The 24050-nt window shown below is 44.5% G+C and overlaps 2 protein-coding genes across 3 annotated transcripts in view; both read left to right on the plus strand.

Annotated features, from left to right (window-relative positions):
- Positions 1-4193, plus strand: part of stard9 (StAR-related lipid transfer (START) domain containing 9) — a 37616-nt gene extending 33423 nt beyond the window's left edge. The window contains exons 33-34 of one of the 2 annotated variants that reach the window (XR_015089397.1): positions 31-303; positions 4058-4193. The gene's annotated coding sequence lies outside the window, so the exon portion shown is untranslated. The remainder of the gene's footprint in view (positions 1-30; positions 304-4057) is intronic. The other variant, XR_015089398.1, reaches the window with a different exon arrangement.
- sptb (spectrin, beta, erythrocytic) overlaps positions 4187-24050 on the plus strand; it is a 32045-nt gene continuing 12181 nt past the window's right edge. Inside the window, exons 1-20 of the mRNA XM_086050184.1 lie at positions 4187-4348; positions 12401-12552; positions 12856-13029; positions 13850-13947; positions 14077-14157; positions 14412-14828; positions 15163-15280; positions 15443-15601; positions 16330-16632; positions 16714-16864; positions 17250-17539; positions 17632-18212; positions 18963-19100; positions 19257-20016; positions 20174-20376; positions 20857-20947; positions 21034-21180; positions 22292-22579; positions 22810-23055; positions 23140-23229. Coding sequence (XP_085906310.1) covers positions 4201-4348; positions 12401-12552; positions 12856-13029; positions 13850-13947; positions 14077-14157; positions 14412-14828; positions 15163-15280; positions 15443-15601; positions 16330-16632; positions 16714-16864; positions 17250-17539; positions 17632-18212; positions 18963-19100; positions 19257-20016; positions 20174-20376; positions 20857-20947; positions 21034-21180; positions 22292-22579; positions 22810-23055; positions 23140-23229 — 4635 coding nt within the window. The 5' untranslated portion in view covers positions 4187-4200. The remainder of the gene's footprint in view (positions 4349-12400; positions 12553-12855; positions 13030-13849; positions 13948-14076; positions 14158-14411; positions 14829-15162; positions 15281-15442; positions 15602-16329; positions 16633-16713; positions 16865-17249; positions 17540-17631; positions 18213-18962; positions 19101-19256; positions 20017-20173; positions 20377-20856; positions 20948-21033; positions 21181-22291; positions 22580-22809; positions 23056-23139; positions 23230-24050) is intronic.

The raw sequence follows: 24050 nt of genomic DNA on the forward strand, positions 1-24050 counted from the left end.
TCAAGACTTTTGCCACTTTTGTTGTTGCAGCCCCGTGTCGGGAATGTATATTCCCCCCGCTGGATGCGCCCACTTGTTATTTTTAACCCCACAGGGCGGGTCAGTGGGCCGGCTGCCTCTCGGGAATGAGTGTGGAGCGCAGTCCCCCACTACCCTCCCTCTTTTTTTTTTGTTTAATCCCTCCTTTCCTGGTCCGCTCCAGGCAGGAGCAACCCCAAGTGGGACCCCGATGCGTCCATGGGACCTTAAGGTGACCGTCGGCAGGGACAACAAACGCCACTTGGACGGATTCCACTGAAGAAAGTGAGTGCGAAATTAAAAACGTGATATTTCTTTAAGGGCTTTCGTTGCGGGGCACCAAAAAGCACCTGTTGCGACGTCAAGCACCTTTCATACTGTCTCAACTTAATACCTGTCTGACCTAGACTGTTTCAAACACTAATTAGGTTATTTTGACGTTGAATTGGCGTCACTGTGCCCGGAGCTGGGCGCACGAGAGACTTTTTACGCACGATGACGTGCGCGACAAAGGACAACGCGCCCTCGTACATCAAAGTGTCTTCACGAAAACGCCACTCAAAGTCATTTTCGGCTTGTTGTTCATGTTGTAAACGTGCAAACTGGACCGTTTTGGTCGACGAAAGGGTGTCAAATGTAAGTATAAAACAACTATTAATAAGCTTAAAACGAACTTCGAACTGCCTTTTTCTTATCCAAAGAACGTGTCAAAAATGTGTTTTGAGGGAGTGAGAAAGACAGCAACGTTTCATCTTAAGTCCCCAAATTTGAGTTAATGTATCAAAGCAGACATTTTGGATCTTAAAGTGGACCCCAGAAAGTGACTCAAAAAACATGTTAGCGATGCTTTTGATAGTGAAATACAAAGCAGCTGAGCCAAGAAATGCAAACGCTCCCTCTATTCCTCTTTATTGAGCATTATGTATTCAAAGGAGTCATGTTAAGCGTAACTGAAAATCAACCACGGGATTGTATTTTTAATGTATTATTTCAATATCCAAAACACATGAACAAAACAGAGTGAGCCAAGAAATGCTCAAGTTGCCTCTTTATTCCCCTTAAAAGGACACGCGTGTGTGGACCAGCCAGGACTTTCTAATGTAAACACTCCAGGAATAGTTTGTAGACTAGTTATTCCTTAAAGCGAGGCCTCCAAGGTTGACCACTTTGTTAGCTTGCATTCAAAGCCATGAGTGAGCAGAAGATGCTGGCTAAATGTTTTGTTATGTCTGGATTGTCCACTGCCACCCTGCTCTTCCTCTTCCCCCTCCTCTTCCTCGGTCCAGTTGCTGCAGTTGGAGTTGCAGAATGCAGCATGTCGCACATGTTGTCGGCCCCCCCCCCCCCACACCCTCCGGCTCTTATTTCATACTTTGCACACTCGCAACTAGAACGCTCACAAAAGTGGTTTTGTGACCATTGCGTCATCGCATGAGGGCACGTTGGAAGCATTGTTGCAGATATTGAAAGGCTTCAACAGGGACGTTAATTTGAGGTACGACTCCGTTGGGGTTGTCATTTGTTTTTTTTTTTAACCTTATAACCAGTTCCCAGAAAAATGTAAATTAACACTCGTCATTTTTTTTTTTCTCGAGATTCGACGATCAATGCCTTTTTCCCTCAACACAACTTTATTCATAAAGAACTTTTAAAACAGCCACAGCTGCATACAAAATGCCGTCCATAAGGTCACAAATCACACATACAGAAGGGCTAACGAATAGCATCAACGTTGCAACGTTATCGCCTATAAGCAATGGATATTTGAGTTAAAATGGTAGAGCAACGCATGTAGAGACAATACAATGTTCACAGGCGTAAATTCTTTATCCTCTGTGGAGAATGACTAATATTACTGCGGCTTAGTGAGAAGCTGTGACCGTATGTCTGTATTATACTGCCACCAAGATCTCCATAGCGTGCTCACTAAAAAGAGTTGCACAATGTCCATTGAAATGAAGCCAAAAAAAAAAAAAGAGCTCTTTACATTCCATTTAATTACATCAGCATTGGACATATTTATAAAGTACAATAACAGAGTGTTGTGGTGGGGAGGGCGGGAATGTGGACAGTTGAGGGCCGTTGGTCCAGTTGTGCCCATGCGTGTGTGAGGAGCCGATAAGCCCCGCCCCTTGACCCCGCCACCTGCGTGCTTGATAAGGTCCCTCTGTGAACGCGTGATAGTGAGCTGTAGACCGAGGGAAACCTGAAGGACGCGTCATTGAAACATCATCCGTGGGGGGCCCCTCTTCCACATGCCGCCCCCACCTCATCAAAAAGCTCAGCACAAGTTTACTTGAACAGCGAACCCTTGCTATTTTGCAGGGGTTAGGGAATAAGTCATGTTTTATACCGTAATTTGATATTAATAAAAAAAATGAAATGGTAATTATAAGTCAAGCATAAGTTAGACTCATCTTCTAACAATAATCTTAAATAAGTTGCTTACAGATTATTTGTTTAAAAAAAACAACATTAAAATGACCAATTACTACTTTCCTGATAAGCATTTTATCACAAATTTGTCCCAATGATATATGGACACTTTTTTTTTTTTTTAAGTATGTCTATCACAAATGACTTCTGTACAGTGAGCATGCTAGCTGTTAGTACCTGATGTCCTCAAACGTATTTTTGACGCTGATTTCAAAAAAATACATCTTTTTTTGTTTTTTTCGAGCACATCGGGTCGTTGAAATAATTTGGTTTTGAAGTTTGACCTATAAAGCTTGCGCTATACGGATTTTACCCAAAGTTATCAATTACAGCTATGACGTTTCAATGACGTTGTTGAACCTTTAATTCATGAATACTACTAAATGTTACATCTTACATTATTTTTATATGATTAATTACACATAAACCAATGTGATCATTTACAGCAGGGGTGCCCAAGTCCGGTCCTCAAGAGCCCCCTTTCCGGCCTGATTTACATGTTTCCCTCCTCCATCCCTTCTGTAGTTCTGAGACGCGCTTCACACGATGGGTTGGACGCCATCATTCATGGCGGTGTCACTTTGTGTGACTCCACCACTCCCATTGGCACGCGCGCACACACACACACACACACACACACACACACGTGATAAGGGAGCTATGCCGTAGCCTGATAAACCGCCATTCCGTGCTAAGAATGAACAAGCTGTCAGTGGGGGGTGTGGGGGGTCAAAATGACAAAATGGAGCTGCTAGGGGACATCTTTTGTCGACATCCTTTTCCAACAGCTCAACTATTTATAACAGCAGCTCGTACTACCATACTTGCTTGTAGTCGTGCAGTTTGAATTTAAGATTTTAAGAATTTTTGAAATTAGTGTTAGAAATTTGATGGCGAAAAAGAAATTCAAACTCGCACGGCACTCGTTGCCATCCAGGGACGACTCCAGAATTTTTTTTTCTCAGGGGGGCTGAGAAAATACATTAGAAATATAGTTCTGATTTCTGACAGGACCATAGCATCCCTAGCCCCGCCGTAGCAACATCCCTGATGCCATCTGAGGTTGGTTTAAAAAAAACAAAAGTTTGAGAAATTGAAACCTCAATCTCAGAAGGCACAGAAATGGCTTGTGGTATTTTTTGTGCCATCTCATTTTGAATGTGAATTTAAGATGACTTTTTAAGGTGAGAGATTTCAGTTGGAAATTTGATGTTAAAAAAAAGTCAAGTGTTAGTAACTCAAGCTCATTGTTTCACTCTTTTAATACTAATAGTCATTCCTTAGTAAAAAAAAAAAAGTGTAAATAGGATGTATTTTTGTCATGACTGTCGCGTTGCTTTTGAATTCTGATTTTGTGGGCACAATTTAGTAATTGTGGACACACATTAGTATTTCAGGCGTATATTATTCCTAATTCATGGACACAAATTACCAGTTTGCATCCACAATTTTGTATTTTGTGCAATTTTTTTTTGTCTGCTCATTACACCTAATTCATGACCACAAACAATTGTCCACAATTACATTTTTTTTTCTCTTTCTCCCCACATCATGTCTGAGCCACCAAAGATATTAATCAATGTGCGTTTTTCCTCTGTTCCAGACCACTACCAGGAACAGAAGCTACATTTTCTTCCTTTCTTTGTTGACCTTTTGAACAAGAGGACCTGAGGACGCCGTGACGACCCCCCCCCCCCCCAACCTGTGCCAAACCGCCCCCTTGTGTCATCCCTTAAAACACCCACCATGACTTCCACTACAGACTTTGACAATGTGGAGATCACGCAGCAATACAGTCGCGTCAACACTCGCTTCGATCTCCCCGACGAGGAGCTGGACAACGACAACAGCTCGGCTCGACTCTTTGAACGGTCGCGGATCAAAGCCCTCGCAGGTGTGTCTGTGTGTAGAGTTTGCACGAAATTTCATGTTGAGTCAAGTAATACAATCTTGCTTAATCACAATTTACAATTTTAAAAGAAAAAAAAAATGCTGGGTTGTTTTCTTAACCCACCCGCTGGGTAGCAGTGCATTTGGAGCAGATTGGGTTATTTTTACTGGTTGTTGGGTTTACTATTGTGCGACCCAGCAGATTGGGTTGAAGATTGGATTTGGGCGGGCGGAAGAGCTGAAGTTGATCGTATGTTTAGTTGTGTATTGAAGTTGAAGTAAATTATCTGCGGCGATCCCTGACAGGGAAAAGTTGGTTCTTAATAATGTTGGTCATAAAATAAGATTATTTTGAACCAAAGTTATACTGATAAAATGGTAACCCGTTTCTGTGCTGGTAACCTATTTTTTTTGGTTTGCTTAAACGCATCACTATGGGGAATTTTGACCTCTTGTTGGATCAAAATCTTGACCCAACATGCTGAGTCCAACCCTCAACCAAATAGTATAAATAGCCCAGCAACAGCTCGGTCACTTCTGGACCAGCGCTGGGTTAGCCATTTCATCCTATTTGGGTCACTTTTGCCTCCCAAGTCAAGTCTTTCTCACATTCAAGTCAAGCAAGTCCCAAGTCCTAAAATTGGCGACTTAAAGTGGAAGTCAACCCAAATATATTTTTTTCAATATGCTCTATGCAAAGCCCACTAGTTGAAAAAATGCATTCTGATAAATATTGCATTTGTGGAATAAGAGGTATCTACCTACCCTTTTTTTAGCCATCTCTGGGGGCGGCCATTTTGTCACTTCTGTCGACTGAAAACGACATCACAACTGCTCTGTCGACTGAAAACGACATCACAACTGCTCACAACGACCGATCACGGCTCAGATTCAGAAAACAGGTCAACCGCGACCCGACTTCGGATAAGCGGGAGATAATGGATGGATGGATGGAGAAGTGACAAAATGGCCGCCCCCTGAGATGGCTAAAAACGGGTGGATTTTGCTGCTTAACTCATATTTTACAAACGCAATATTCATCAGAATGCCGCGTTTCAACTAGTGGGCCTGCTGGGAACATATTCTTAAAAAAAATATGTTTGGGTTGATTTCCGCTTTAAATCTGACTCGAGTTATGTCACCTGACTAGAGTCCCCCCCCCCCCCCCCCCCCCCCACCGCATTCCCGGAATGATTCGCGCCTTGATGGATGCGCACAGCTGCAGGCTCGCCAGCTCACAGCTCTTTGGAATTTTACACCTTAAGCCTCAAACGACACTAAGCACCTGTGCAGCCGCTAGTCAGGTTTTTAAAAATAGACACGTTTCCGGCACAGTAAAGGACGGCTAGGCAGGAAAAAGAGGAAGGTCGGAAGGCTTTGACTTCACTACCTGCAGAGTCGAAGGAGATTCAGTTCAAAATTGGGGCCTCGACAAAGATAATAAGAAGTAAGCTATCGGTTCAACCAAAGTGTTTGTTTTTTTAACTTTTCACTTTACCACCCAAAAAAATGACATCCATAATGAGTTTCCCAATCTTTAGAAAATAAAGTTGTACTTTTCCAAAAGCGATGTTTTGAAAACATAATCTTACAGGGGTTGAAGTCATAATTTTTGACCAAAAAGTTGTCATATTAATAAGAGGATGAAGTTTGTTTTTTTTCTTAGAATAAAAACAAACAGGAAACAAGTTGTATTATTCGACAAAAAAGACGTAATTAGAAAAGAAAGAAAAAAAGTCACCTTTTTTTTTTAAGAAGTAAAGTTACCAGCAATATTGTTGTTTTCCCAAAAAGTAACCTTTTCAAACAAACAAACAAACAAACAAAACAAGCCAACAAACAAATATTCAGACAAAAAGAGATGGACTCTTAGGAGGATTATATCAACATTTTTTTGAGAAGTCAAGTTGGGTTCTTTTATTATGCAGTCTTGTTAGTAAAAAAAAAAAGATTGGCCTTTTAAGAAACAAAAGACGGTAACCCTAAAAAATGGTCGTATTAAAGACAAATAAATGAATAATAGTACAAGAATAAAGTTATGTAATTCAGACAAAAAAATGTAATCTTATGAGGTTAATCTTATTTTTTTTTGACAATTTTTTTTTTTTTTTTAAATAAGAGACCTAACTTCCCCAAATAGTCATGTACCTGGGTGAAAAAGATGGAATTTTCTCCCCCAAAAAGAGCTTGTTTAAAAATAAAGCAAGAATGTTAGAAGCACCAAGTCTCTTTTAAAAAAAACAAAAGCCCAACTGATTGAATAATTGGATCTTAAACGAACAATACAAAATATTACTGACTATTTTCCCTTGCACTTTATTACATATATGCCCTGGTTGCAAATGATACAATAAGAATGGGCGGGGCTTCACTCAACATAAAAGAAGGAAACCGAGGCAGAGGCAAATGAGACATGCAGGCTAGAGGAAGTCTCTGCCGCCTGAGAGCGGCGGCATCATCACATCACACAAGTGGCGAAGATGACGAGGAGGAGGAGGAAGGAGGCGGGGAGGGAGGAGTCGGCACTAGGAAAGGAGGACAGAAAGCCAGGAGGCGGACGAGAGGCGACACGCACAGTCCCGCTCGTCTGCTCCAGAGTTGATCGCTGGGCGGCGGGGCCAACATGAGCAGCCCGTGCCTGCTGCGGGCGGCCCCCATCAGCCAGCCCCGACTCCGGGATGTGAGGATCAGCCTGAAAGCCGCCTCCAAGATCCAGGACGGCAAGGATGCCGGCGGCCGACGCTACCCGCCGGCGGACAACGACGCCCCCGTGCGCAGCCGGAGCACCCCGCCCGTGCACCGGGCCCTCAGGAGGGCCCCCAGGGGCCGGGGCAAGCAGCAGGAGCATCACCCGGAGAGGAACGGCGCTGTCCTCCTGCAGGTGCCGCTCACCCTCCCGGGGCTCACCCCCGTACTCCCGCCGGCCCCCTCCTGTCAGCGCCCCGTCCACCCGTCTCCCCCCCCCCTCCTCCTCCTCCTCCTCGTCCTTGTCCGGCCGGAGCATGAAACGGGCGCGCTGGCTCAGCTCCAGTGCATCCAACATTTACTTCAACTCCATCCTGGATGGACGCTTCAGGCAACTGCAAGGTATAGCGGGGTCCCAGTGATGGGTCGGGGCCCCCCACCCTCTCGCACCCGCCCAGCGGGGACCACCCTTGCTCTTTGCATGTAGTAGGCACTGAGGGGAGTAGCCTGTAAATGTAATCGCCAAGTGTAGATTGACGCCAACTTTGTAAATAGGCATGTTTTTGTAGCATTTTTAATAGGTCTTTAAAACACACAATATATTCAAAGTTAACATCATCCCACAAATATGTATCAATAATCACGATCAAACATTATCAAATGAACCTTGCAGCTGTCGCCGTCTGTAGGCGTAAAGAGCAGGATTGAAGATGATTTGACGTTCGGTAATCTTTAGCGAAATCTTTCAAATCCACACCGTCTCAAACAAAAAAAAAAATTGGTCAACAGTGGTGTTAACACCCAAAATAGTCACAAACTGTGCTAAAATGAAATGCAGGATTATGTACACGGAACCCACGATGGAGGGGGGGAATTACTGTACTTCGTTACGCTGGAAAGTTGTTAACACTGCTGCCAAATTTCAATTAAAGTGGAAATCAACGTAAACATTTTTTTCAAGAATGTTTTATGCAGGCCCACTAGTTGAAACACAGCATTCGGATTAATAGTGCGTTTGTGCAATATGATTTAAGCAGCAAAATCCACCCCTTTTTAGCCATCTCAGGGGGCGGCCATTTTGTCACTTCTGTTGTCTGAAAATGACATCGTAATTGCTCATGGCTCAGGTAACGACCAATCACGGCTGACTTGTTTTCTGAATCTGAGCCGTGATTGTTCGTTGTGAGCAGTTGTGATGTCATTTTCAGTCGACAGAAGTGACAAAATGGCCGCCCCCAGAGATGGCTAAAAACGAGTGGATTAACTCTTATTCCACAAACGCAATATTTATCAGAATGCCTTGTTTCATCTAGTGGGCTTGCACATTAGAACATATTCTTGAAAAAAATGTTTGGGCTGACTTCCGCTTTAATAAAGCAAATGCAAAGGAAATAAAAAAACTCCAGGATCATGACAGATTTATTCAGCTGCAGGTTGAATTACATGTGCCGCTGTGTTTAATACACATTTACATTTCCCTGAAGTGTCTATTCTGTGTCCGCGGACACGGCACAGAACCCGAGTGAAGCGGTGACTTATTTGGACGATGCAGATGCCGGTCGGTGGACTAGCAAGCATTATGTAGCCCGCTAGCCGTCTGGCCTGCTAGCTCGTTAGCCCCTGGACCGGCGTCGGCGGCGTCCACCGCCTTACTTTTTGTCATGTGTGGGTCCACATAACATAGCAGGGTAGCAGGCTAACAAAGCTAGCGGAATCGTAAGCGGAACAGCAGCAGTGTTGTCTGGGATTACGGTGCGCGCTGTACTTTTACGACCCGTGCGCATATTTGGGCTTGCATTTAGCCGTGCCCCAAAAATTCAGATGATTTTTGGAGTAAAGGAGTGGGATTAATACGGTTAGGGTGATATTATTTACATTCCAAGTATCTGTACTTCTACTTATTTACAGAGTGTGAGTACTTTTGCCACCTCTGGTATTAGGTAGTAATTTATTTATCCAAAGGGCGCTGTGGCTTTGCCCCACTTGTACACTGACTTCAATAATTCATAGCAGCAACTTCTAAAAAGGTTTGGGATGTTTTTTTTTCCCCCTCCCCACTTCCAAAGTCATAATTAGCGTTTTAGCTTATTTGGCTTTTCTTTTTCCTCTGCACTTAACGGTTTTATTTATTTTATTTTGATCATGTAACAAGGACGCATTAGAGAAAAGAGGCCGGCGAGAGGGAAATTGTTGGCTCCGCCTACATTCTTGACAATGGATACGCTCAAAGCTCAACCGCCATGCGATTAGGTTAGCGTTTTCGGCTACGGTTCAGCCCATCGTCGTCTGACGGAATCCAAATCTTCAAAACCGGTACTTTTCAGGAACGGGAAAAAAAAGCCATCGAGCATAAGTTAGCAAAACATGGCAATGTTAAAGTTGGTAGTATACGTTCTATTGCTATCCACCAACATGAACGAAACGCCTCCCCGTCATTATGTTCAATCGCTAATTCTATTAGCTCAAAATGAATTACAGGAAGGGTACAGACACAAGACATCGCTGCCACCAGCAGTGTTCATCAAAGTCTGCGCTTGCACTCAGCTCCCCGATGAGAGAACGCTTTAATATTTAACCAAAGCTAACGACTGTGGTCGTGTCATCTTCCTCAAACTATTTTAACTGTTTCAAAGGCCGAAGAGCTGTGAGTGATGCAATACAAAAAAAAAAAATAAACCCAAAACGATGCGCTGACAAGGCTGTCTAGGTCAAAATTCTTCGTGGCTTCGAGTTAGGCTTAGGGTTCGTGGCTACGGTTTGGTCCAGACCAAACTAAACGATCAGTAGGTCAATTCCTAATCAAGTTGGAATCACACTAATTGGTATGTAGGCTAGTATCGGGGTTACTATGCTAAATGGTATGTCGGTCGGGTTCAAGTTGGAGTCTACGTTATTGGCCAAACTAAATGTTAGCATAAACCGGATGCCAGGCAATCAACGGATGGTGTCGTGACTCAACCCGGTAGTTAAGTCGTGTTTTTATTTGATGTTTTTGCACAAAAGACATTCTGGAGGCTAGCTAGCAAGAAGCGCTGAGTGTGGGGGAAAAATGAGGTAACGAGGCGGCGTACACACCGTACAGCCGAGTACAACCCAGTACAGCCGACTACAGGGAAAATCCATCAGCATGAATAAGTCATGCGTGGCCTTTAACTGGAGTGCATGAGAGAGGACTTAAGTAAAGGCTTGTCAAACAGACCGCTGTTTAGTCAGTCTCGTATTGACACGCCCCCCAAAAGAGACAGGAAGGGGGCGGAGTCAGCTGGCTTGATGATGATAACAATGTTGATGATGATGATTCAGCCCAGGCGGGGACAAAGATTCCTTCTATTCTCCTTGAAGAAATACACCTCTTAACAACTTTTTCCTTGTGACTCACTTTTTTCATGGACATATTTAACTTTTTTGCTTGTAAACTTATTTTCTCAATAGCAATTTGAACTTTGAAATGTAAACTTTTCTCACAATATATAAGCACATTTTTCTCACATTTGTTCTACAATCACTAACATAAAATACATGATTTTAAAAAAGAAAAAAAATCTTTTTGGAGTAACTTGTGATGACCTTTTCCCCCCACGTGAAAAAACAAGCACTTTTCAAAAGGTTGGTTCAGAAATAACCCAATTTGGGTCAGATATGCGTCACTACTTGGGTCAAATTGACACCACTTGCTTACAATAAATTCGGTCCATTTTTTTTTTATAAAATAATCCCCAAAAAATGGGTAGTTTTGAACAAAATATTCTCAAAAAATGGGTTGTTTTGTAACTTTTTGACCCAAATTAGGTGATTTTGGACCCAACTGTTTTTTAGAGCGAAATAACCTTTTTATCATATTTTCACGTGCATATTTTCTTTGACATAACTTTGGAGGGGGTAGCAAAAAAAAAAAAGAAAAAAAGCTAAAAAGCAAACAAAATAGCAAGAGATCAAGATGCATGGACTTGACTTGAGCAGACGACGGCGCATACGACCGAGACACAATAAGTAGCGTCGGCTAAATAAATGATGCCTTCTTGCTTCTCGCTGCACGCATGACAAGTCGACCGTGAAGCTGTCACGCCGATTAAAACCATGCAAATAAGTCACAACACCTGGCAGACCCGCCGTGTGTTTTAGCAAATGTACGTCATCTTTGCATGAGAATCAAGTCGTAAAAACTTTGCACAATCCTCAATGACGTAGCGCCGTGCTGGTAAGTGGACATCAAGCGGCGGCTTAAATTGCTAACGTGGGCAAACGAACGTGCATTAGACGCACGCACACTCGCTGACTTTGCCTTTTAAACAAGCGCAGCAGACATCATGGAAGGACGACGTAATAAAATCACGCAGCAAATTGGATCCTCCTGATTGATTTAAGGGCTCGCCTGCAGAGGTTCAAGCAGCTAGCTTGCAAACATCAACAGAAAATTGACACATTTTCTAGTGTAATATGGCAACTTTATTCTCATGAATATATATTATATATATATATATATATATATATATATATATATATATATATATATATATATATAATTTTTTTTTTTTTTTTACCAAAATTGTGCATTTTCTCGACAAAGCAAAAAATATTTTTTGAATGTATTTCTCTAATATAATTTATTTTGGGGAAAAAATACAACTTTATTTCATAAGAGTATGAGTTGTGAAATTAAAACTCATAAAATATTGACTTTTTTCCTCATCAAATTACATCTCCACCTGATACAGTATTACGGCAATCTCTCAGCAAGACAGAAAAAAAAAAAAAAACATTCTTTGGAAAAATACATTTTCAAAAATTTGCTTTTCATTTTTTTAAGCTACCTAAGCAGACCAAGCATCACAGTCTTTTTCTGGTACCATTACAACTTCATTTCATGAAGCAATATCTTTTTCGTGGGACATATTTTGACTCACTTTTTCAGTAAAAAACAAAACAAAAAAAAACTACCCCACCCCTCCTACACCTCCATAAGATTACAACTCCTCTCCTGAAATGATTTTTTTCCCCCCGTGCAATTAGAACATTACGGCTTATTTCGCATAATATTCCAACGTTAAATTCATGCTATAATTGCGTTTTCTTGTAAATATTACTTTAAAAAATTGAGACCTTATCTCAAAATAACTGTTTATCGTCACAAAATTGTGACCATTTTCCTTATGAAATTCCAAATTTAATATCTGAAATCAAGACACGTTTCTCATGGTATGGCAATTTAATTTTCACAATTTTCATACAATAACGATCTTTTTCTCGAGAAATTTCAACTTTTTTCATAAAATCCCAACCTTATTAAAAAAAAAATCGACACCTCAACAATTTCCTACTGAATGATCTGACTCATACATATATATATTTTTTGGGGGGGGGTTAACTTCAGATGAGCGTGAGGCGGTCCAGAAGAAGACGTTCACCAAATGGGTCAACTCCATCCTGTCTCGGGTCAGCTGCCGCATCTCCGACCTCTACTTGGACCTGCGTGACGGACGCATGCTCATTAAACTTCTGGAGGTCTTGTCCGGAGAACGACTGGTAAGTCACTCAGAACATGAAATGATTTTATGAATTTTTGTCTTGTAGGCCTTATACGCTGGAAATGTTTTTGTTGAATTTACTTTATTTTTTTTCATCAAGTGGTTGCACAAAATTAAATTATCTGGATTCAGGTACTTTTTTTAAGTCGACGTATGTGTAGGCTACTTCAAAAAATGTATCTGCATCTAGTTGACTTTATTTTTGTGCAACCACTTGATAAAATAAAATGGAGTAAATTCAACCCCAAACTTTTTTTTTAGCGTATTTGTCTAACCACCCCCCAATTGACCACCCCCTTAGCCTAAGCCCACCAAGGGCAGGATGCGCATCCACTGTCTGGAGAATGTGGACAAGGCACTGCAGTTCCTTAAGGAGCAGCGCGTCCACCTGGAGAATATGGGCTCGCACGACATCGTCGATGGCAACCACCGCCTCATCCTCGGCCTCATCTGGACTATCATCCTCCGCTTCCAGGTAGGATCGACATAGTTAGGGAATCGTTTTATTTTAAGGATCCCAAACATGACAATGTAAATATGTATATATATGTAATGCTGAAATGCCAATATTTTTTGCTGTATAATGTGTAATGTACACATTATTGCTTATCCTGTTTAATGTAGATGATTATCATTTATTTTTATTATTTTGAGGACTCTCTGAATGGGAAAATTAATTTCACAAATCAACATGCAATTGGGTGGACCTGTGTATCGTAACAGGACGCACGAAAAAGTCTCGAGGACCCATACGTGACATTGAAGAGGAAGTTGTCCATTTTGGTTTGAAGCAGCCATTTTGGGACCAATTCTAGCGGATTTGACCAACTTGTACGAGGGTCATTTGAGCATGGTGTCAAATGTTGATGTGTTCGAAGGCCAAATCATGGCTGCTCGTGGTTTTTATTCTTCTGACGGTCACTGCTGTTACTAGCTGCCGTTAGCAAGCGGCCAACATCTGAGGACGTCTTTTGCCTTCTCAGAAGGGGTATTTATTTTTAATTTGACAGCGACAGTTATTTTTAGTTCAAACAATACGGCCCTCCGCATTATTCAGCCCTTGCTGAAAAGATGGGGGGGGGGGGGAAAAGGCCGCCTTTGACTTTTTAGTTTCTGAGAGCTAAATTTAGCCACCTCTGAGGATTTGTTTGTCATGTGTGCTCCAATTATTGGCCTCCACGCTGGGGAAATTCAGGAATGATCACTCTTTACTGTGTTTTTTATTTTTGTAATGAAATGAAATGCTTGGTTTTGTATCTTTATTGACGTTAGCTAGCGATTGTCATCCCGATCAGATCCAAGACATCATTGTGGAGACGGGCCAGGCTGACCAGAAGGAGACGCGCTCGGCCAAGGACGCTCTTCTTCTGTGGTGTCAGATGAAGACGGCAGGGTCAGTCGCTAGCTTAGCTTAGCATTTGCTTCAGTTCGGAAACAAGTTTTTCTTTTTCTGCATTAGTTAAGAGGAAAAGAAAAAAATTCTCTCAATTTTTTTTTTTTTAATCTTTTCTTTTTTGCACAGTTATTCCAGTGTGAACATCACAAACTTCACCACGAGTTGGAAAGACGGCATGGCCTTCAACGCTCTCATACACAAACATCGGTAAGACAAACTGGGAATTTTGTCTGGAAAACATATTTTTATATCTTATCTTTATATCTTTCTTTCCTTCTTTCCTTCCTTTTTTTGTACTTTTCTTTCTGTCTTTATAAGCTTTTGTATTTCTATTATTAAAAGTAATAGTAGACATACAAATACATGATTAAATGTATCATTCATTTTAGCCATACATCCATCGTTTTAGTTTCTTCTTGTCTTTCTTTGAAAAACCAACCCCCATTGTCCACGCCTTCCAGACCAGATCTGGTGGACTTCAACCAGCTGAAGAGGTCCAACCCGACACACAACCTCCAGAGCGCCTTCAACGTGGCCGAGAAGCAGCTGGGCGTCGCCAAGCTCTTGGACCCGGAGGACGTGTTCACCGAGAACCCGGACGAGAAGTCCATCATCACGTACGTGGTGGCCTTCTACCACTACTTCTCCAAGATGAAGCAGCTTGCCGTGGAGGGCAAGCGGGTGGGCAAAGTCCTGGACCACGCCATCTCCACGGAGAAGATGGTGAACAAGTACGAGGCGTTGGCGTCGGAGCTGCTGGCCTGGATCGAGCAGACCATCCTGGTGCTCAACAACCGCAAACTGGCCAACTCGCTGTCGGGCGTCCAGCAGCAGCTGCAGGCCTTCAACACCTACAGGACAGTGGAGAAGCCGCCCAAGTGAGTTAGGCTCCCCCTAGGGGCCGGGCACACAACTACAATCTTGTGTTTTTCTTTCTCCCAAGATGCTCTTTTCAGAGTCTGAAAAATTGTCAGACTACGATTATTTTTTTTTTTCCAGGTTTCATGACCTCAGTTGACATGTATTAACTCATTCACTGCCAGACATTTTCAGACCCTCTTTTACCCTAACGTTTGAAAAAAAATGAAAAAAATGTAAAAAAGTTCCGAGGATTAAATGGCTGGACTGTGAAAAGACGAGTAAATTCGTCAATGGCAGTGAATGAGTTAATATGGCATGCCAATCATTATGACCACTATGGCGTCCCAACAGGTTCCAGGAGAAGGGCAACCTGGAAGTGCTGCTTTTTACCATCCAGAGTCGCATGAGGGCCAACAACCAGAGAGTCTACACGCCCAAAGACGGAGCGCTGGTCGCCGACATCAACAGGGTGAGCCGTCCCGCACCACAATGCGACTGAACCGGACAATTGCAAACAAATTTCAGCTGGCGACTGACCCTTGCACACTTGTCGGAAAAACTGCGACCCCTGGCGCTCTTAATGACTTAGTCAACCGCCGTGACCTTGACGTAATTTTTGGGGGATCCACAGGCATGGAAGCGACTGGAGCGCGCCGAGCATGAGCGCGAGCGGGTCCTGAGGGACGAGCTGATTCGCCAGGAGAAACTGGAGCAGATGGCGAGACGGTTCGACCGCAAGGCCGCCATGAGGGAGACGTGGCTTCTGGAGAACCAGCGATTGGTAGCTCAGGTAAACCAGAGCGACTTTGAGTCAGCTTGGACCATTTGGGGGTTGAAATTATTTTGGAGTTCAGGGATCATTCCATTTTGGAGTGGAGTTTTTGTGACTCACTGTGAAGAAATGAATTATAAGGAGGTTGAATTCTTTTAAGGGAAGTAGCCTTCCTTTCAAGTTTCCCTTTTAGCAGGTAAAAATGCATCCTCTATGGGGTTTTATTCAGCATGGAAAATGGTTCTACTTCTTTGTTGTTTTGGCAGTGAGTTTTCAGTCATTACAGGGGGCCCTTGGATTTGTATGAAGTCTGATTGCACCGTCGTTCATCACTAATGATAATGCGGTAATAAATGTATAAATACAGTAGATGTTTGGATGAAAAACGTTTGATGAATTTTTTGGGGTAAAATGTCTGAATAAGTGTGGGCCTCGAGCGGCAATTCAAGCAGCAAAGGACTAACCTTATTCTTTGCTTTATGTCAAACCGTTGTCCAACAAGACATCCTCATTTCAGCGGGCATCCAAGAACGAACTCTCACAATTTGCTTTTTCTTTGGCTTTTTGCATTAACTACGACTCTCAGTTGGCCAACTTGTGCTGCATGACCACATTGAAACTGTATGTTGGTACCGTCGAAAACCCAGGTCCCTGTAATTCTTGACTGCTATCCGCGAGTCCCCGACCCCATTATGCATCCGCCATTTGAGAATCACAGATTCCAAAAAGCGTCGCCGTCTCTCCAGGACAACTTCGGCTACGACCTGCCGGCGGTGGAGGCGGCGAAGAAGAAGCATGACGCCATCGAAACGGACATCTCCGCCTATGAGGAGCGCGTCCAGGCCCTGGTGGACATCTCCGGGGAGCTGGAGGCCGAACGTTACCACGACGCCAAGCGGGTGGACGCCCGCAAGGACAACATCCTGCGCTTGTGGGACTACCTGCAAGAGCTGCTCAAGGCCCGCCGGGGCCGTCTGGACAAGAACCTGATTCTGCAGAAGATCTTCCAGGAGATGCTCTACATCATCAACTGGATGGATGACATGAAGGTATAAGCACTGACACGGTGTTAAAAGCAATTGATAAGAGTCTCTGAGGCGGATTGGGTTTGTTTACGCCTTCTTGGTCAGGTTCGTCTGCTGTCTCCTGACATTGGGAAACATTTGCTGGAAGTGGAAGACTTGTTACAGAAACACGCCTTGCTGGAGAACGACATTGCCCTACAAGCCGACCGAGTCCATAACGCCGGTGCTGCTGCTCTCAAGTTCGCCAACGGAGAGAGTAAGTCTTACTGTAACTTTCATGTCTACCTCGTGTTTTCCTGTTTACCACAAAAAAGGCGTTCTATATTTAGCATTTTGTTTCCTTACCGTACGTGAACCGAACTGACACCTTAAAACCGAGGTATGTCCTGAAACCAGGACATATGCCAAATCCGTAGAACTGGTCATGCAAAGAAGTATGTCGAAGTAGTAACCTCTTGACTGAGAGACAAGCTTTGTCTGTTTGGGAGGAGCTAAGTTTAGCCTGGGTTGTTGCAGAGACTCTTGCTGCATGATGTCACACAATAGTGGCAGCACAAAAGAGGAGCCTAAACGTCCTTCGGTTTGTCAACATGTTGAAAGCCAAAGACTCACAAATCAACGTCCTGTTCCTAATCTCCCAGGCTACAAGCCGTGCGATCCCCAGGTGATCCGAGATCGGGTGGAGCATTTGGAGCTCTGCTACCAGGAGCTGCTCGCCCTGGCCGCCCAGCGCCGGGCCCAGCTGACGCAGTCTCGCCGCTTCTGGAGTTTCTTGTGGGAGGCGGCGGAGCTGGAGAGCTGGATCAAGGAGAAGGAGAATATCTTCTCCTCGCTGGACTATGGCAAGGACCTGACCAGCGTCCTGGTTCTCCAGAGCAAGCACAGCGTCTTCGAGGACGAGCTGGGTGCTCGCCAAGCCAATTTGCGCCAGGTACGAAAGTCTGCCCAAACAAACTTAATATTAATCGGAATACTGCGTTTAGACTACTTGCGGCACAAACTTCTGCCTGGTTTCCGCGCCAGGTTATGACCGAGGGCGGCGAGATGATAAGGGACAACCACTTCGGTTCGCCGACGATCCGAGAGCGCGCGGACAGCGTCGAGAGGCAGTGGCGGCAGCTGGAGGATCTGGCGGCCTTCCGGAAACAGAACCTCCACGACACGCAGCGCTTCTTCCAGTTCCAAGGGGACGCCGATGAACTGATGGGCTGGCTGCTGGACGCCAAGCGGCAGATGAGCAGCGACGACGCCGGCCACGACGAGTACACCACGCAGCGGCTCCTGCGGCGACACGACGACCTGCGCAGCGAGGCCGCCAAGACGGCCGCCACCATGGACGCGCTGTCCAAGCAGGCCAACGCGCTGCCCGAGGAGCTGCTGAACACGCCCGACATCCAGCGCCGCCTCCAGGACATCAAGGACCTCTTCATGGAGCTCATGTCTCTGGCCGACGTCAGGCAGAAGAAGCTGGATGACACCATGGCGCTGTACACCATCTTCAGCGAGACGGATGCCTGCGAGCTCTGGATGGGCCAGAAGGAGACTTGGCTCGTGGATTTGGAGGTGCCCGACAAGCTGGAAGACCTGGAAGTGGTCCAGAATAGGTACCCACTTACTATTTACAGCTCGCACATTGATGAACAGTCGGAAAAAGTTTGTCGAAAATGTTTATTGACGACCCCCCAAAAAGGGTTTGTAATTGCCTATTGATGACACAAGATGGTGTCAAAGGGCTACTTTATTCCAAGTGAAGACCCATAACTCACTTGGAATTGTTTCCTTGGTGCCATAGGGCTACTTTTGTCCAAATGAAGCCCCTCAATTCACTTCATGTTGTTTCATTGGCACCAGGAGGCCGCCATATTGCGCCAAAGCAATACCGTTTTCCCTTTGACCTAAAGACAAAAAAAGCGTCGTTTTTTTAAATCTATGAATGCCGAACCACAACAACAACAACAAAAAACTATGTAGGGTTGCAGTGGTTCTCAAACTTGGGGGGTCCGCAAAATAATACGCAACAACTTGAACTAAATGTAGTATCATTCAAAACGTACCTTTGCTTTGGGCCAATTAAACGTTTTGATCTGATTGCCATCACGTCAATCTGACATCCCTACCTCGAAAAATTCAAGTAATAATAGGTTTATTTTTTTCAGCAATATAGTCAGAATTTCCAGAATAAAACATTTAATATTGAAATCAAGTTGTATTTTTTAAATTCACTTTGTTAAAATATACAGTATACACGTTGGCCCCACTTTGAGAACCACAGAGAACGGATGGATGAATGGATCATTATTTGGATCCAAATTTAGCTGTCTTTTGTCTTTTTCAATGTGTTTTCTTGCCTCCAGGCTGAGCATTCTGGCTCAGGATATGGCCAACGTTCAGTCGAGAGTGGATGACGTCAACAAAGCGGTGAAACAGCTGGAGGACAGCAGACATCCTCGCACTAAAGAGGTCAAGGAATGCCAGATGAGATTGAATCAAAGGTGATTCTTCTTTTCTTTTTGAGGGGGGTTTGAGCTCCGGGTAAAATCAAATTGAAAAAAATACATAAATGCACCAACAGTTGGAAACATTCGCCCCTCAGTGGGATAGGGGCTTTGGTAATCTTTAAAGAGCTCAATAGCCAAACATTCTTTCAGGTGGGACGCCTTCAAGGCCATGGTGGAGGACAAGAAGAAGAAGGTGGATTCTGCGGTCAGCCTGAACAACTACGGGCTGGAGTGCGATGAGACTACAGCGTGGATCCGCGACAAGACCCGCGTCATCGAGTCCACGCAGGACCTGGGCAACGACCTGGTCGCAGTCATGACCATCCAGAGGAAGCTGTACGGCATGGAACGCGACTTGGCCGCCATCGACTCCAAGCTCCATCTCTTGAGGGCCGACGCCGCCCGCTTGGCGACGGACAACCCCGAGAACGCTCCGGGCATCTTGGCCCGGCGTGCCCAGCTGGACGCGGCCTGGGACGAGCTCAAAAAGACCCTGAAGGACCGCGAGGACTCATTGGGCGAAGTCAGCAAGCTGCAGACATTTCTGCAGGACCTGGACGACTTCCAATCGTGGCTCTTCAGGGCTCAGAAGGCGGTGGCCTCGGAGGAGATGCCCGCCTCGCTGCCCGAGGCCGAGGAGCAGCTGAGCCTTCACGACGCCGTGCGCGACGACATCGACAACCACGGCGAGGACTTCCGCGGCATCAGGGATACTTGCACACAGGTCACGCTCGGCCAGGAGGATGACCCGCAGTATCAGGAGCTGGAGCAGACGCTCGGCGATCTGGACCGAGGCTGGTACGAGCTCCAGAAGATGTGGGACCGACGCAAGAACTTCCTGGACCAGTGCTTGGGCTTCCAGCAGTTCCTAAGGGACGGCAAGGCGGTGGAGGCCATCCTCAACAACCAGGTGAGTGATAATCGACTCCACAAAAGCAAGGGGCGAGAGGTTGTATCTTGTTCGTCTTGTTCTGATGAAAAAGCCAGTTGGCGTAACGGCACAAAGGAAGGAACTTTGATATTGTGATACAGATCCAGACTTGGTGTTTTGCCGTCTTTTTTTGCAGGAATACACGTTGGCCCACATGGACCAGCCCGACACTCTGGACGGGGCAGAGCAGGCCCTGAAGAAACACGAGGACTTTTTGTGCACCATGGAGGCCAACGAGGATAAGATTGACGGCGCTCTCCAGGTGGGCAGGCAGCTGGTGGACGGCGGCAACTTGTACGCGGCGAAAGTGCAGGACAAAATGGACTCCATCAGTGACAGGTGCGTAGTTTACTCGCTACATCTATCGACTCAATTGTCGATATCATGTACTTAAGAGCCAGTCCGAGTCGGGAGTCAGCCAAAATAACGTCCAATCACGAGATTGAGATGTTGGTTAAAGCTGCCGGGCCCTATAAAACACACACACCAGTTTGGAGTTTTCTGTCCTCAATAAAAATGTTGCGCGACTCTTGAGGAATATTTTCCCCTAAAATTCTGCTTTGTACGAGCTCATTGGGCATTTAAAAACATCCCAATTTGATCCGTGTAGCTCACAGAGCCACACAGGATGCTTTCCCCACCCCCATTAGCTCCCACAATGCAGGTTCCAGCGCTAATGGATATCGATTCACTTAAAAGTGCGAGTATACACTCTGATGGCCGTTTTGCGTTACTGGACCCGGCGTTTTTCTGAAACAGGAGCCTCTCTGCAGGAAAAGAGTGAAAGAAGTCATTTCTGTTCTATTCTTTCACATTCAGGCACAACAAAAACAAAGTGAGAGCCCAGGAGGTGTCGGAGAAGCTGCGAGACAATCGAGATCTTCAGCACTTCTTACAGAACACTCAAGATGTGAGCTCAGCCTTTGTTGTTGTGTCGGTGGCGGTGTAGCAGCATTTAGCGTCCACTGATGCCAGTCCATCTCTGTCCAATGCCAGCTGACTGTGTGGATCAATGAGAAGATGCTGACCGCTCAGGACACGTCTTACGACGAGGCCAGGAACCTGCACAGCAAGTGGCTGAAGCACCAGGCCTTCATGGCTGAGTTGGCCTCCAACAAGGACTGGCTGGACAAAGTGGACCAGGTAACCCTTGATGAGATCTCGTATGAGCGCTGGAGCTAGCATTTGATTGTCAGAGGCCAAGTGCCAGTGTGTTGCAGCACCGCGACGATGATTATCTCCTCCGAACACGGAAAACGTGAGGCGAGAGTTTTCTAGCCGTTTGTTGCTGTAAAAAAAAAAGTTTCACCTAATGTTAGCGTTAAAAAAAGTCTTGAAATTTGGATGCAGATCCAGTTCCTTTATATAGCCACCGTATTACCTCCATCAAGTACCGAAAGCACGAGGTAAGGGGTCATTTTGTTAGCCGTTGGTTAGCAAGTCGACTAGCTTGATGAGACAAAACACAATTTTACAATAAAATCTGTAGAGGGGTACCAAAGGAAGACATTTTGAAATTTTGACGCAGATCCAGTTGCCTTACGTAGCTACGCCGCTTTACCTCCGCTAAGCAGCAAAGGTATGAGGCAAGAAGTTGCTTTGTTAGCAGTTGACTGGTTAGCAAGTTGGCTAGTGTGATGATGCAACTCAAAATTTTCCACCCAAATTTGTAGAGGGGTGACATTTGGGCAAAGGAAGAAATCTTGAAACTTGGATGCGGACACAAGTTATCTTAAGCAGCTACCATTACCTCTGGCAAGCACCAAAAGTATGAAGCAAGATGTAATGTTATTAGCCGTTTTCTGGTTAGCAAGTCAGCTAGCTCTATGAGATATTCCACAAACGCATTATTAATCAGAATAGTAATACCGTACCATGTTTAGACTAGTGAGCGCACGTAGAACATTATTGTGACGAACAATTTTGACTCGACTTCCACTTTAAGTAGCTTAATTAACAGCGTTAAGTACATATAGTATGAGGCAAGCGGTTGCTTTGTTAGCTGTTTGCTGGTCAGCAAGTCATCCAGCGTGATGACACAAGACAAAATTTTCCACCAACATTTGTAAAGGGGTGACATAAGGGCAAAGGAAGAAATGTAGAAATTTGGATGCAGATCCGGTTGCTACTTCATTACCTCCACCAAGCAGCACGTTTGAGGCAAGAGGCTCTTTTGTTAGCCTCGTCCTTTTCTGCTTAGCAAGTCAACATTCATATAAATGGAGAAACATTTGTTCGTTGATCCAATCCGCAGGAGGGCCAGGAGCTGATGGCTTCCAAGCCAGAGTTGGAGCCGCTGGTGCGGGAGCGCCTGGCCGCCCTCCACCAGCTGTGGGAGATGTTGGAGTCCACCACGCAGGAGAAGGCCCGGCTGCTGTTCGACGCCAACCGCTCGGAGCTGTTCGACCAGAGCCTGGCGGACATCAGGAAGTGGCTGGGCGAGCTGCAGCAGCAGCTGCAGAGCACGGCCGGCGATGACGTCAACGGCGGCGGGGACGTCAAAGACCTGACCAACGCAAACATTTTGCTCAAGAAACATCAGGTGGGACTCTTACGGCTCCCATGCTAGCACAGAAGGCGAAAAAATTGCCGCCTTGACATTTCATTGGTGGCTTGGTGGAACACAAACTCCTCCCAGCATTTTTAATCCAAGCAAAACAATCATTTTGCATTTTCTTATTTTTTTAAAATCATTTTTTCCTCATAATAGTTAGTCACGCCTTGACAGTAACTGTGTTCTTGATTTTATTTCTTACGTATCTCGACGACCAGGCGATGGAGAACCAAGTGCGGGATCGTGCCCGGGAGCTGGAGGAACTCCAGGAGGCGCTGAGGATGCACGGCGGTGGCGCCGGGCGCGACGAACAGCAGCAGCCCGGGCAGCCCGAGCTGGAAGCGGAGCAGCAGAATCTGCAGGTGCAGTTCCAGCAGCTGATCGCACCCTTGGGCCAGCGCAGGGGCAAGCTGGAGGCGGCCAAGGCCGTGCATCAGTTCTACAGGGACCTGGCTGACGAGCTGGTGAAACTTTCAAAAAAATTTTTATCTATTTAATTTTTTTCCCCCCCATTGAGATTTACGAACATTTTCTTGATTGTTTTTCAGCTGTGGATTGAAGAGCGGATGCCGCTGGCGCTGTCGCAAGATCACGGAAACGATCTGCAAACAGTGCAGATGCTGCTTAAGCGGAACCAGGTATCTTGAGATGATATGGATTGACAAACAGGTTGGCTGGAGTAATATCAATAAAAAAAGATGGAATATTTATAATACACGGTGGGGACAAAAAATCGACACACATCCTGTTCAAATATCAGCCAAGATAAATCAGTTCAAAAACTTTTCCAACGGTTTGAACGTAGTTCCAAGCTTCTGCTTAAAAGCAATGAAAATGTCAGGAAAAGCCTACTAGAACATCTGAAATGTATTTGGAGTTATTTAGAGGCACTGTAAATGGTATCAGGTGATTGCTGACTCCCATTTTAATATGAGTTTGAATGTGATTTGTTGATTGTCGATTATGTGCACACCTGTGCAACCACATTCACTTTATCTCACTTTATTTTTACTTGCCTGAAAATGTTTTGAAATGATTTGCGTTGGTCTCATCTTTTAATATCACAGATACCCAGCATTTGAACAGGGGTCAATTATTATGATACTCTATATAATATTTTATATACATATATAGATATATTATTCTATTATAATACACTTACTAAAATAATATGATGAAAGCAATGTAAAGGTGATTACCGGTATATATATTTTTTTAGAAGTTGGCAAAAATGTTCTTTTTTTAAAACATAATAATAATAATAATAATAATAATGTGAGGCTATAACAGATGGGACACTAACTAAATGACACCTACAAAAGATGAAAAAGATTTTTTTTCATGTGAGTAAACAAACCATATCAATAATTAATACATGAAAAATAGGCTTCAAACTTTACAAATGAAATGGACAGTTTTAAGCTTCAAACTTTACAAAAGAAATGGACAGTTTTTTTTT

This window comes from Filicampus tigris, chromosome 13, assembly GCF_054856515.1.
Source record: "Filicampus tigris isolate MCC_2025a chromosome 13, RoL_Ftig_1.0, whole genome shotgun sequence".
NCBI lineage: Eukaryota > Metazoa > Chordata > Actinopteri > Syngnathiformes > Syngnathidae > Filicampus > Filicampus tigris.